Source organism: Leuresthes tenuis, unplaced genomic scaffold (assembly GCF_036924035.1).
Source record: "Leuresthes tenuis unplaced genomic scaffold, fLeuTen1.0.hap1 SCAF_24, whole genome shotgun sequence".
Lineage (NCBI taxonomy): Eukaryota > Metazoa > Chordata > Actinopteri > Atheriniformes > Atherinopsidae > Leuresthes > Leuresthes tenuis.
In genome coordinates this window covers 15,788,115-15,802,606 of record NW_027325378.1, presented here as the reverse complement: position 1 = coordinate 15,802,606, position 14,492 = coordinate 15,788,115, and the positions used below count along the sequence as shown (strand labels likewise).

Genomic DNA, 14,492 nt, shown 5'->3' with positions numbered 1-14,492 from the left:
CTGTCAGCCCACTCCTCAGGGAGCTTATGTCCTGACAACAGATTCTTCCACTTTGGGGACAACTGTCATGCTGACCACCTCTCTGCTGCCAAAGACACTACTAATTAGCTGTGTGTGTGTGTGTGTGAGTGCAGTGAAGCTTGTGGGCAAGGTGTGACATCAGCTACCAACTAAAATACATATTATCTTATTCCTTCTGTACACTAAATGTGTTTCCTGTGAATTTCAATGAATAATTCAAATTCACATACGCGTGGAATATTAGTGCTGTAAATCACTTTTTGGACGATCCAAGTAAAGTGTGCAGCTGCCACTTCACACAGCAATTATGACTCGACAGAGCTAAACTCTGGCCTGCCAGCATCACTCTAACCACACACACTCACACATAAAATAATCATGTGACCACACGTGTAAATGTATGCACATCTATTAGACTCATTTCTCCTAAGACATATTGCAGTGTTTAGAATATTTTCAATTTGATCGTCTTACCTCCAACCATAAATTAACAGCCAGCTCACCACAAACATACACACAATCACACATTGCTCCTGACTCTATAGGTATTTATAGGCCAGATTGCACTGTATACAGTATGCCCTACAGTGATGTATTAATATAAGCAGAAGCAGATGTATAACCTGAATTGTAAATTATAGTCTAATTTCACAATTAACCGTAAAACTGACTTTGCCTGCAAACCTGTCTTGACAGTTAGTTAATGAACGGCTGTGGTGTAATGGTGTGAAAACTGAAAATAGGTGGTCACTGAGGTCAGCAGTCTGTCTCCCTCACATGCACACCCAGTACAGCTATCTTTTTGCCTTTTATTGCTCCTCCTGCTGCTCTTTCCGTGGCACAGCAGTGACGTTATTGGTTTGAGATGGAAAGAGGCTGCTTCATTAGAGGAGCTCAGCCTTCATTAAATGATCCTGTATTAGAGGTTGTGTAGGTGGAAGGCTAATAAAGACGCAGTGTTTGCAATCTGTGCTTTTTGGGAACCTTTAATAATGAATTAGAAAGCAGCACTGTTCGTTCCCACTGCATTTATTCAGTAATTAAGGTGGACATCAGTTCATGAGCTCATTTATTTCATAAAGCCATAAAATGTCTGATATAGAACAGCACTTTGCTGATGGCTCCTGTAGACACAATCACATTTCGAGACTAAAAGGACTCTCTGTTGTGTCTGGTAGGGATATGCTGCTTGAACAAGCATTTATGTTTTAATTTTCCTTTTTATTGGTGTTTTGACACCGTATCTCCTATTTTTCTTTTCTTTTTTTGGATCTGGATCTGGTATATTACAATAAGCGTAACTGATAACGACGAAAAAACAAGCGCCACATTTTTTATGCAAGTCAGACTATTTAAAATAAGGAGGCAATGACATTACAAATCAATCGCTGTTTACTTCAATACAAGCTAAACTCTTTCGTTTCTTTTTTGTATGTGGACATGTCTGCTTTGACAACTCCCTCATTAGTTTCTACGTTTCCCAAAGATCCGTACGACCGACGTCACTGCGCTTCTTACGGTTTTACATGACGTAGACACGCATCATTTCCAAACAATGCTCAGGAAAAAGCCACGTTGACGATTTAGACTGAAGAGTAGTCCACAGTTTGAGGCTGAATAAAGCGGAGATTTGATTGTCGGACGGAGCGGTTCCTCTTCGCAGCAGACATGTCGTCCCCGCCGAAGGAGAAAATCGAAACCAAAGGTGGACATCTCCCTGCAGGTAAAGCTCCCTTTGGAATGATTCATACAAACCCGGGGGCCTTTGTTTCTGCACTGTCTCACACCAAAATTCACATTATGATTAATATTATTTTTGCAATCCCTAAACTGGCAGATTTCAGCCTGTATAATCTGTTTTAGCAATCCAGATTGCGTCTGTCACGATGTGCCATATTCCTGTTTCGTACGTTTCCTCACTTCCTGATTGGCCTGATATGTTGCAACCTCAATTAAACTCGTGACATTAGAGCGACTGATAGCCCTTGGAAGTCCCGTGTAAACTGTTTAGTTGCAGTTAATGGTTTCAGGATGTCGTTGACGTGGATGATATAGGCTAAAATAACATCGCTAAGGTATACGTGGACAAGAGCCGTGTGGCATGGCACTGGGCCACAGCAGCTGCAGGACTGATAACACAGTAAGATAACGACTGCCCCTCGCACCCAACCTGTGATCAGTGGGAGGCAAATGCAGCATTCAGGCTTCAGTGTGTCAGTCTTTAACCAGGCGGGTCTGTTAATGTGTGAAGTTTGTCTCTCTATGAACGGGCCCTCAGCAGTGAACTTAGAGGGCGAGTTCAGCCACAGACCAGCAGCCCTGCAGAATGTAGTTTCCACAGTCATTTTAACCTTAGTCTTCGTCGTGAGGGCTGACAGCCCACTGTGACTGTATCAAAATTGAACAAAATGAAGTTTTTCAAATTCTTTTAACTCGGTAATGTAAGTAGTATTTTACGATCTCCTCAATCCAATGATTTGTTTTACCGTGATCAGGTAATCGCAGTGTATGTGTGTGTGTCCCTCTGTGTGTTGCAGTAAAAGCAGGAGGTATGAGAATAGTGCAGAAGCACCAGCCAGCTGCTGCCCCAGAACCACCGCAGAAAGATGAGGAGGAGGAGGAGTACGTCAGCAGCAGGTAAAGCACAAGGGCTGCCTCGAAAATCATTGATTCAACAGCTTCCTTTGGTTTAGTTCCGCTTCTGTCACAATACACATAAGGTAAAGATAACAGCTGCCCTGTGTTTTTCCTTATGGTTGCATAAAAAGTCACCACTCAGAAGTCACAAATAGCCATTATGGTTTCTGTCATGCAACACAGAGTGTCCATCTGGACACGGAGCCATAAAAACAACACTCTGCAGTTCCAAATGGCTCGTTCAGGGGTGACGCTGTGTGGTTATCTGTGATTCTGGCTGAACAGATCAGGAGCAGAGACATGTGACTGGGGGTTGGGCCTCGACTTCATGTGGCCAGGACCCTGTTTGTTCAAGAGGTCCCTTAATGTGTTGGTAGGCACTTAAAAAAACAAGTGACTGAATGAGTTACAAACTCTATGATCATGTTGCTAAGTCGACAGCAGTAAAGTGCATAAGAGGGTGTTTGACTGCTTTGAAAAGGAGACACGCCAGGCTTACAAGCTGAGATTGAAAAAAGACACAATAATACCACAGTTCAAATTGAATATAAACCCATTCAACAAATATCTGAATAGCTGAATATTCGCCCCAGAGCACAAACATCGACGGTTTCTTTGGATTCGCATGTCATGTCCCCTGTCCAGTGGCACACCATGAAGCTGGGATCTGGCTTGTTCCATTGTTGGTGAATGCACCTTTTGGATTTACATATTTTTATTTTTTTGTTCTGCATAAGTGATCATAACTGTTTGATTGAGAGCCTTACTGTGCAGAGCAAAACTGCTGATTCGTAAGCCGATAATCAAACGCACAACATGCTAATTACCACCAAGCAATCTAGCAGCTTTCACTTTTCTGTAATGCTCCACTATAGGCAGTGTTGCTGTTGAGTTTTTTTGCGTACGGTTGGAAGTTAATTCAGCAAACAACATAATTACTGCATAATTAGAGAATTAACTTGAACAGCCCATTCAGCCATCGCTATTGTTTCCTTTTAAGCAGCCTTGCTTTGCGTGTTTTACATCAAGCTGACTCCTTTTCTCGCAACAATTGCTGTTGTTTTTCTACATTAGCATGTTCGGCTTTTGTTGCTGCAGCGAGTTGTTTGTGATGTGGTCACTCCATTCTGCGGTGGAGGTGTAGGGGAGGTAATTGTGTGTCTGTCTGCCTCTGGTCCCTCATATGCCTCCTCAATATTCATGAGTACCCGTCAGCTATGTGCATATTGATACAGGTGCTGTGTTCACATAACATATCAGTTTGTGTACGTGTGTGTGCTAATGAGAGGTGATAAATGGGAAGTGTCAAGCACTACACGGCAGTGAGCAGAGTTCAAGAACATTGCCAACTGTCAGGACACTTTTTCTTTTTTTTCTTTGCTTGCTTGTACTTCATAGAGCGAGCCTCGCTGATTAAACATCGCGTGTTCCTCATCCACCTTTCTTGTCGCTTGAGTGTTTTCCTGTAATTTAGAGCAGGAGTACACAAATCATTTCCCTTTGCTCCACTTTCCTTTGTGCTGAGATGAGAGGGACTAAATAGACGGGGCATCAAAATGGAACGCGAAGTCAAGTAGATGAGAAGAGTACAAAAACAATTTGGGCACTGGGCTTTTGCTTTGAAAGGGCCTGCGAGAGAAAAGAGTTAAGGTCAGGAGTCGCTGACATAGATCAGGGTGGGAGTGCCATTCCAGTACTTCCTTACTTTATCATGCGAGGTCACAGAGTCTTACTGCATTTCTTTAGAACAAAGCTACATTTTCAGTATGAGATCACACTCTAACTCTCCAATGCTGTGTTGTTCAATGTCTCGAAATGTTGGGGGAAAAAAATGTCCAATCGCAAGTTCGTAGAAACCAAGGTGATATTTTTAGGATGTGAAGTTTAATCTGCAAATGGTTTGTCAAAATTCATATCAAAGTACAAAGGAAACGGCGAATCCTTTATCAACCAATTTATTTCAGCTGTAAGTTGGATAAAAAAAACCTGACTATTATTCAACCATTAATTTAGAAATAGACTGATGAATTTAATCCAAAGGTTAGACCCTTGACGGTTAAGCATTCAGAGATATGCTAGAAACCACTCCCAATCATTTGCATTATTTTGGAAGTGCTTTAGCATTTACGGGCAGAAATGTGTCACTTTTTCCCTTCCATTCAAACTGACTCATCACGTCATCCAATAACTAGCTTTGTTTTTATGTCTCTTAGTTTCTTCCAAATGGTTTCCTTTTGAGCTTGCAGTCCTAAGAGGAGGAATCATTACATGGGCTGTGTAAATAAATCCAACATATGGTGCGTCCTATTCACAGAAGAGGCCCGTTTTAAGTCTGCTTTCAGCTTGATAGACTCTCAGCTGTGCTGTGTGAATGCTGGTTTAGTTTCCCTGTGTGAAATCTTTATCTTGAACTGAAAATTACCTGTCAGCGTGTCCAATAGCACAGGCCGAGTAACTGCTTTCCATCCGTAAGTACAGTCAGTGAAACTTAGTCACGCACACACTCCGTCTTTCCCTCTGTGTGTCACGCTGATGGGCGTCAAGCAGGCGGCGGCTGGATAAATTCAGCATTATTAGCAGCTAGCAGAGTGTTGTAGTCAGGGGAACACCCGCCTTAACCAATCTACCCAAGTAGGGCAGATGAGATAAAGAAGGATAGGCTGGGGATTATGATGAGATGGAGAGGATTATTATGGTATGGGCAGTGGTTGTCGTGACAAAGTGCAGATATAAAAATAGACAGGTAAGGGATGGAAGAAAGGGCCGAAGAAAGTGGAGCTCAAGCAGGAGACCCAGCAAAGGCATGCTGACTGCTGACTTTAAAGCAAATCTGTTTTTCAGATGGAGGAGCATTCAGGGGAAAATGTTCAGTCGGAGAACAGCGAAGTGAATATCGTTTGGGATTTCCTCGCATGGATGAGATTGTTAGTTAAGTGTGTTGAAACCTCATGGAAGGCGAGCAGAGAGGAGCTCTGTCACACTCTTACCTCTGTTCCGAGGTTGGTGTGTTAATGCTGGGCCACATTGCTGCACATGCACGCTGGTTGCAGAAACTGAGCTGAAATGTGCAGCAAGCTGACAGCTTGTGGTGAAAAAGTAGAAAAGAGAGAGAGAGAGAGGGAGGGAGAGGAGGGAGGAGGACAGGCAACAGGCATCTGTTACCATAGCAACCACCACCTCGCCCACGGCAACAAACTTCCTTTTCTGCTGAGGCAGGGAGAGATGGGTGGGGTAGCAGACGCAGTGGCTTGAAGGCTATCGATGGAGAGAAAAATCCAAAGCAAATGGGCTCATTCTCATTTCACCCTTTGTCTCATTAGTTAAGTTTTTCTTTTTTGTGTTTTCCTCTTTTCTTTTATTCAATTTTCTCCTTTTTTTTTCTCTTCTTCTAACTTACCCCTCCTGCTGGCACAAAGCCACAGCTCTCCTGGATGCTGCACAGCTCTCTGCTGCCCCCTGCAGACCAGCCCTGCCACACTCCTGATCTTTGTCCCCTCAGCTTTCCTTCTCTTCAATTGATATCTCTTTTTACCTCACCTTGCAGTTAGAATAGATGGGAAAAAAGTGTCGGAATGCTAATGCTTTTGTACATTTTTTATTTTTTATTTTAATCAGGATTTCAAGGCTCGTAGAAGTGCGTTTCTGTTAATGCACAATTTCAAAAGTCTGACTGTAATAATGCATCATCTGTGTAACCAGTTAGGTGAGATCATTTAAAACCTGTTTTTTTTTTCTTCTCCTCTTTCTTCTGAGTGAGTCAAGTGGTTCTCTCTCACTGCTGTCTGATCGTGTTGACATATTCCGTGTGCCCCTCATGCCCAGTCCCAGTAACAAGGATCAAAGTTTGATGCTGACATGTTTCGAGGTGCACGCTCTCACTTTTCACCCCATCCCCCCCCTTTCATCTCTGTTACACGTCCTCTCCTTTCTAAGTCCATTTTCTAGCTGTCAGGACTCAGCCACAGACCACACAGTGCAGACAGACTTTCAGTAGAAAGGAGCTGTGACAGCCCAGCATGAGAGACATAGCTGCCCATGCTGTCTCAGTATGTGAACTAGCGTCCAACTGAGCACCTCCACCCCTCTGCGCTGCTTCAGACGGAGTTGAAAATAAAGCAGCTCCTCACATTTGTTCTGTCGAAAATAAGGACGGATAGATATGTAAATTGGTGGTGTTTTGTGTCAGAGGCTCGTTGTTTCGTCTTTCTGGCCTGTTTGTTTAGTTTAGAGAGACGGCGCTCTTCATCCAACGTGTGGCAACATCGGCTGAATGTTAACTTCCGTCTTGAAAGGGCTGTTACAACAAATGAAGCATCTTGTGTTGCTCCTGTGTTTAATTTCAGTCAGCTGTCATGTGTGTAATGCGAGCAGAGTCTCCTTCAGTGCTACAGTTTCTGACATGTTGCACACAGCCGCCATGAAACAAATGAACATTTTGCAGCCTTTTTTTCTCTCTCTCCTCCCTGGGTCTGGTCGATTTATTCCCATTCACTGAACACGTTAAAAACCCCACTCCTGCCCAGCAGAGCATTCCCTTTTGGTGGTGATATGCTATGCTTTAGTTAATTGAATTGCTAATAGAGAGGGGCATTTTTTTTTTTTTTTGACAAGCACTCAACAAAAAAAAAAAACATTTCCAGGAATTCACCAATTGGTAAAATGTAAATATTCTCATTAAGATGAGCAGCAGGAGCCTGTGTGACGCCAACATTTTGACTGCAGAGATCGGGGTAAGACAGATGTGCAGAAAATCCATAACTCTAAATTGACAGTGATTAAGAAAATGTCCGTGGATGGTAGAATATCTATAAGTAAGTAGCAGATGCTTCAAATGTTCTGGAAATTCTAAAGTGCTTAGTTTCTCTCCACTGAGGTTGTAGCTTACGGCCTGTTAGAAACTTTCCATCTTCTCAACATATTTACGCAGTTAATGATGTAAGCAGTAAGTTGGACATGCTTGCTGCTGTTCCTTATGTCTTTGAGTGGACTTTTGAAGGTGGCTAACTACCCTTTTGCCGGGGGTGATGATGCCGTAAAATTAGAAGGCCCTCGTTTTTCATGCCAAGGTCAATACTCACTTCAGGTTCTGAATTCCTCCACCTCCATCCCTTTTCCTCTGTGTGCAAGCGCTCGCTTTCCTCTCTCCTCTCCATCTTCTTTCCTCCCTCTTAAGTTATTATATAGGTATTTGGCTGCCCTCTCCCCTCCCCCGTCCACTCCTCTCTCTCCCCTGTCTGTCCTGACCTGCATTTGCCTCCTGTGTCCCTTCTTTCCTCCTCGTCTGCAGTTCTTTTGTTCTTCATCTTAAATATTGTCCCTCTTATCGTCATTCTTCCCTTTCCCTCCTCATTTTCTCTGATAGCTTTAGTTTTCTCTCGCTTTCTTTCCCCTCTCCTCTCATGCTCTCTATCCAAAGGCTGTGAGAACCCGTGTTTGGCCAGAATGAATGGGAGCCATTTAAGCTGCTGGCGAGTCTGTTTGGTGTGTGTTTGTGTGTGTGCTGCCAGAAAGAATAAGACTGTGGGAGTTTTGACAACTTGGGATGTCTGTATTTTGGCTTTGCCCCAACAGGGTTGTCTTGTTCTAGCCAGGTTGGTAAACTCCTGTCAGTCACCTGTAACAGTAACCACATTCTACTGTGCATGAATTAAAATTCTCTCTTTCTCTCCATTTTATTTTTAGCCCTCCAAAGGTCCCGGTGATTGTTTCTGGAGTGGTTACAAAGGTAAGATGCACAGACCCCTCCAGAGTTTGAATTGGCATCATGAAGTGGTTTAAACTTGGAACAAGAGCGCTACAGGAAGCAGAACAGGCTCAGTGCTCATGAAGAACAAGAGGGCGAGGGGAGAAAAAGCCACAGACCTCAAGAAACTTTATATATTATCAGTGGCAAATTTGACACGGTCTCAGCATGAATTTAAAATTGCAACCTTCACATGAGCCGGTTTAATGTAAAATACAGGATAGTGTTGCCTTATCCCTGATGTGTGTGTGAGAGAGAGGCTTTAACAGCTTTGGAAAGTCACGGTCTGCTTTTGTTTAAATGTAAATCCTTTTCTTTTGTGTGTGCTCATGTTTGTTTCCGTGGGTGTGAGGTGTCCTTGACAGCCGGGATGTCTTCATTTCTTGCTTTTTGGGTGCATGTGTCAGATCAGGCAGAGTGTTTGCAGACGATCGTAGTGATATCAGAGGGTGACAGGCGTCCTATTTGTCCTTCGCTCCCCCTCTTGCCTTACGATTCGTCTCGTGTCACTGCCGTCAAACCCAGAGGCTAGCAGGGTGCAAAGGCTAACAAAAGCCCTTTTAGGAGCTGAGCGAAACACGTGTGTGTGGGATTATACCTGTGGATTGAGTTTTTGGCTTGCTGGGATTTTTTAAATTAGAAAAATTGAATATTTACTGGATGTATACTTTACATATTTTCCTCAGTGGCAGCATGTGAGTCTGAAATGACAACTATTTATTAATATCTTTTAAAAAGTAAGACGTAGACCAGGGTAGATTAAATGATAAAAGGTATTGTATTCAGTGCAGTGTTTTAAATTAGTTTTATTCCAGCCCACAGCTCCGCATCAGGAAGACAGAGATAGTCGAAAGAGAAGCTTTGAGCTTCAGCAGAGAGAATGAGGGCAATCAGGGGTCAATGCTATCCACATCTTTTGCAGTTAGCTGTGGAATTGGTCTTAAATGAAAGGAAGAGATACATACACACAGTAAATGTTCTGTGCTCACCTACACACACACGCTGGAAAACTACCACACAGCTACACACACACAGTACAAAACCAACACACGCATACAGAGAGGATTAGGGTCAAGCAAGGATGGGGTGGGCGAGTGGAGTTCAACGAGAGGCTCAGAGAAACTGTGCGTTTGTGTAGAGCACTAGATGGTGCTTGTGTAACTTCATCCATGTAGACGACCCAAAAATTTCGAGCCACGTGTTAAGTTTTTTTTTTTTTTTTTTTTTTTAAATTTCCCAACAAGTCGTACACATGTGAGACACTATTAGGGAAAAACCAAAACGACCGCCATTCAGCATTTTAAATGAAACAATTGAAATGTTCACTAATCCACTCAGCCGGGGCGTGAAGAAATGCAATGTGTGCTTTTCATACCGTCTTCAAGCACTTTATTTCCCAGCTTTAATCAGTTAATCCATGCAGCAGCACACGCAGAGATCCGGAGTGCGCACTTCTTTTAGTGCGGAAATTTCAGCTCGACACCCAATGTTAAGGAGAGAGGAATGGAGTGAGGAGCAGGCATAGTCAATTAAAGCATTTCAGGAAAAGAAATGCATTGGGAGGGGGGGTTAAAGATGGAAAAGACAAATGGCTGAAAATCAACAAAAAAAGGAATATGAATTTAAATCTGTATCCACTTGATGAATTCAAGCTGCTTCGTTCTGTGAAAGAGCAAATTACTGCTCTAATCTGATTATGAAACCTGTGTTTATGGCTATTTATTCTTGGAATTATAGATGTAGGTTGCACAGGGGATGGGAGCTCCGTACTGTACTCTGCAGACTCTTTAGGGATTTCCTCAGCGTTGTTATGTTTACAGCATTTTTCTGCCTTGGGAGCAAGGTGTCGATGAAAATCTTTTGAGTATGTCACTGATTGAATGTGCTCTGCTCAGGGCGATAAGGACTTCACGCCAGCAGCCGCCCAGGTTGCACACCATAAGCCCCAGCCTGGAGTGCCCAAGCTGCCCACTGCCCAGCACATCAACCAGCACATCCACCAACCCCGCAAGTGAACCTGCCAGCAGGCTTCTATGACTTTGCAAACTCCACCACCGGCCTTCCCCATGAAACACATAGGATGAAGATGGTTCCCCACCAGGCACAGATCTATGTTAATAAATGATAGTAATTTTTGATTGTTGCTTTACGTTTTCAAGAAATGTGTCAGCAACACATTCTAAATGTCAGTACAACCCTTTTGTAAAAGTCCCACTGTTGATACCTTGTCACATTGCTGCTGAACTATTAGTTCTGCGCTGTCATGGCCTCTCCTGCACAGGGGATTGCCTCGGCAGTTGTGTAGTATTCAATTGAAAGAAACGGGTCGAGAACCTTTTTTTTTTTTTTTTAAACGGTTCTCCTTCAAGCATTGCATGTAAGCAGAGAAACTGATCACAGATCTGATTCTGTTGGGGGAGCTCTTACCACATCCAGCCAATCACAGCAACCTATTGTAACCTGCCAACTAAGCCAACCAGTCGCCTCACAGTGATGAGTCCCAGGTGCAACCATGTTCCCAGGATTTACACAGACCAAAAGAACCAATCGGCAAATCACAAGTCTGGCACTGTTTACCTCCTCGAGCCAAAAAGAGCAGCTTTTGAAAGGTGAGAATGAGTTTGTTTCTCAAAGTCTACCACTGAGCTAAAGGTACATCAGGAACCAGGGAAAGTTCAACAAGCAAATTACTGTAAATGACAGCTTTAACCAATCATGAACTCAAGAGGTTACCTAGAGTGTTTTATTTGACCCTGTCTGCCATTTTAACAACAGAAGGAAGTTTTTTATTATTTTTTTTTGGTAAACATGTTTGTCAGACAAGAAATCAAAGATTTTCAATATAATAAATATTATATATAAGTGATTTCGCTGAACTAATAGCTTTCATTAGCATATGGATTGATGTGAAGTGTTCAAACATCAATCAGAAGTTGAAATAGCTGTTGGGCCATCGCAAAACCTCTTGAGGTCATTCAGTTCACTCAGTTGTTACTGTTCCTTTCTTTATTTAAGAGTCTTACCATATTATACCTTGGCTTTGAAAACTACTCTTTAAAATGGTTTTAATGCAAACTCAGCCTGTCTCACAGTTCCATTTTTAGCCGTGTCTCATTGCTTTGATTTACGCTGGAGTTCAGCCAAACGGACCTAAAGAAAACCACTTTCTTGGAAGTAACTGCAGGATTCTTTGTGTTTGCATTAAAAATGACCCGGAAGATCAGAGGAGAGGATTAACTGTGAGTAGCACAACATTCCAGACAAAAGTGTTTGAACAAAGATGTCGCCCTCAGCACGAATTATCAGTGTGCGAGAAGAACGCGTTTATTTGTGCCGTTGCATATATGGCTCTTTGCATATCAAAAGTCTGTGTACGGGACTCCAAAATCCACATTTCCCATCTGAAATTCTACAAATCAACACAAATAAAGACGTTCATCCTCAATCAGCCTGGCACTCAAGTGAGTTGTTGTAACACTAAAGAGAAAGTAATATCTTATCAAGAAGGAATCATTTCTTATGTTGATGTAATTAAGTAATTAAGGATTTCACTTTTGTTCTTTGTTCTTTTTCTTGATGAAATTGTCTTTAGTCATGAAAGAGACATGGGTTTTAGAGGTGGTTGTCATAGTAAATAAAGGTATTCGTTATCTTGAAATAAGCCTTCAGTTTGTCTTTATTTCAACTGATGTAACAATAATCTGGTAAGAAGAAAAAAAACCTGTCATTTACCACAGTCAAAGATTTCCTAGTAGATGATAGGAAAGCTGGATGATCAAGTTGAAATATTTAGTACTCTTGGGGGGGGGGAGTAAAAATGTTCCGCTGGTCTTTTTTGATGGATTGTCTCAGGTTTCTTACCTCGAGCCTGTGAGTGTCCCACAGTGAATTAGCACCCTGCACTTGGGGATTAGGGCTCAGGTGGTTCTCTGAAATGAAACTGAAGCATCTATCCCTGAGCTGTCTCCTGTTCCCTTCTACACACATGCACAGCGCACACTTGGTGTTAGTGTATGTAATGCATCTTTACACAAGCATCTGCAACCAGGTGTTCTGTCAGCTTATGTTAGGCCAATGAAGCAGGCGGCACAGGCTTAGTTGGTACGATCCTCCGTCAGCAGGCTGAAACTCCCCATTAAAGGAGACACAATCTCCTCGGTTCTCTCATCTCCCGCCATGCCTTATTACACTCTGGAAGAACAAAGTGAGAGTGAGACAGTTTTTAAAAGTTTTCTACTGCAAGGCGGTGATGTGAGGCAGTAAATTGAATAGGAACAATTATTCATAAATGCTACATACATATGCTATTAGTGCTACTAGTTAGAAACTCTGACCACCTTTACCGCAGAAACTGTTGTGCTTTGCAAACCTGTAGAACTGGATAAAGTCTTTGCAATATTACTTTATGAATTTAAGCTACTTTCTCTGTGGATTCCCAGCATGGTCTCTTCCAATGTGTTAGCATTCAAAAGAGGCTTACTGTTTGCTGTATGCCATTTTAGTTTTCCATCTAACACCATAAAACTCTAGACATGCTACAAGGTTGAAATGTAATTCAAATTAGCTTCAGCACCAAGTCATTCCCATTTAGAGGCACTTTATTATATTAGCCCTGAGTCTACACCACCAGCTGTTGGCCATATGCTCCTCTGGAACATTAACACTGGCTTCTGCAAGTTGGCACTGGTCATGTGTTGGTGGTCATTTTGATAAGGCAGCTGGGTCAAAATGACCAAGTTATAGTGACATTTTGACTCCAGTTTGACCTAAACCCTTTCCAACTTCTGTTTTCCCTCAGGCTGGAGACAGTGGCTGGAAACCGTACCTTGAACAGTAAATACACCGGATTTTGTGCGGAAAATGTATCCTAAAGCATTCGTCCCTACTTCTTGAATCCAAGTCTGCAATTTAGTCTTCTGTAATCTTTTTAAGAATATTCCATTCTACTAAAGATGATATCACGTCGATACTACTTCAGTCCAGCATGAAGCATTAAGCATTGTACTAAAACTGATCAACAGAGGGCCTCAGTTAAGGATTCGCCCTCAACTTCACACGTTTGACACAAGCATTAAGTTGGTGCTGATCTACAGTAGAATCAGGCCCCATGCTGTAATAGGTGCCATACTGTCAGTGCATGGTGCCCTGTTTATTTGGCTACTTCAAAAATTTCTGTGAGAGATTTAGGTCGTGGAGAGAGGGCTGGTTGGGGAAATGCTGACCAAGCCTGAGGTAGCGTCATAATCCCATGTTACAATCTAAGCCAACAGCTGTTTGAGCCTTGATGACCTAAATATTATGGGATGCGTTCAGGGGCTGATGCATTTTGCCTCGCCCGCTTTTACACAGAGCACAATCGTACAGTTTGCAAAATGCTGCTTGAGTGGAAATGAGATGCACAAACCACAGAAAGGTCTCACAGACTACAAATGAATACAGTTTTTATTCGTGCTCAGAGAAACCTGGATACCTTCAGTTAACCTGCACACTGCAGACACTGTTGGCAGTGATACTGTAAAGCCTATATTTTTAAATGAAACATTTTGTTACACTGAATATATTAATCCCGCAGCCACTTAGTCTGTAGAGTGTAGAGTTCAGTAAATGTGCAGTCTGCTCATCTTTCGTCACATTCACATGATTTCCTCCAGGCAATGTCTAAGCACATTGCCACTCTGAAGTCAGTGGAGTTTATCTGAAGAAACCATTTGGCGGTGCAGAGCCCTTGTAACCCCCTTAGCAACTCATCACCATGTATATTAGACACACACTCTTGGATAGCTCTTAAGCTACAATCTCCATGTGGAGTGCAGACCGTGAAATTGTCCTCTGAGAATTCCAGACAATGTTACATCACTGCTCTCCCGGTGGTTCTGTGTATTTAAATCACGGCGGTTTTCACCCATTATTTTTACAGTTTTAACTAACCTCTCGTTGTATAACGGGCTGGAAACTTTTAGTCTCCATATGTCACTTTTACTTTTTACCTGTAATATCATACTGACCTCGGCTCAGTTAACTCTAAGTCAAAACTTAAATTAAGAGAGCGCATTGTTTTTTCGTACTTGATGAAGTCGTAATGCTAACGCGT

General features: G+C 42.5%; 1 protein-coding gene across 1 annotated transcript; it reads left to right on the top strand.

The window, feature by feature from the left end:
• The first annotated feature begins 1,552 nt into the window (after positions 1-1,552).
• Positions 1,553-12,062, top strand: dap (death-associated protein). Its single transcript, XM_072378020.1, has 4 exons — positions 1,553-1,744; positions 2,559-2,658; positions 8,341-8,383; positions 10,297-12,062. The coding sequence occupies exons 1-4, from the start codon at positions 1,690-1,692 to the stop codon at positions 10,414-10,416; spliced, it is 318 nt and encodes a 105-aa protein (XP_072234121.1). The 5' UTR covers positions 1,553-1,689; the 3' UTR covers positions 10,417-12,062.
• Positions 12,063-14,492: the final 2,430 nt, after the last annotated feature.

Excerpts from the sequence above, each read along its gene's own strand:
- dap (XM_072378020.1), top strand. The coding sequence starts at position 1,690 with ATGTCGTCCCCGCCGAAGGAGAAAATCGAAACCAAAGGTGGACATCTC. Across the intron at positions 1,745-2,558 it reads AGGTGGACATCTCCCTGCAG|TAAAAGCAGGAGGTATGAGA; the intron begins GTAAAGCTCCCT and ends TGTGTGTTGCAG. Across the intron at positions 8,384-10,296 it reads TTTCTGGAGTGGTTACAAAG|GGCGATAAGGACTTCACGCC; the intron begins GTAAGATGCACA and ends TGCTCTGCTCAG.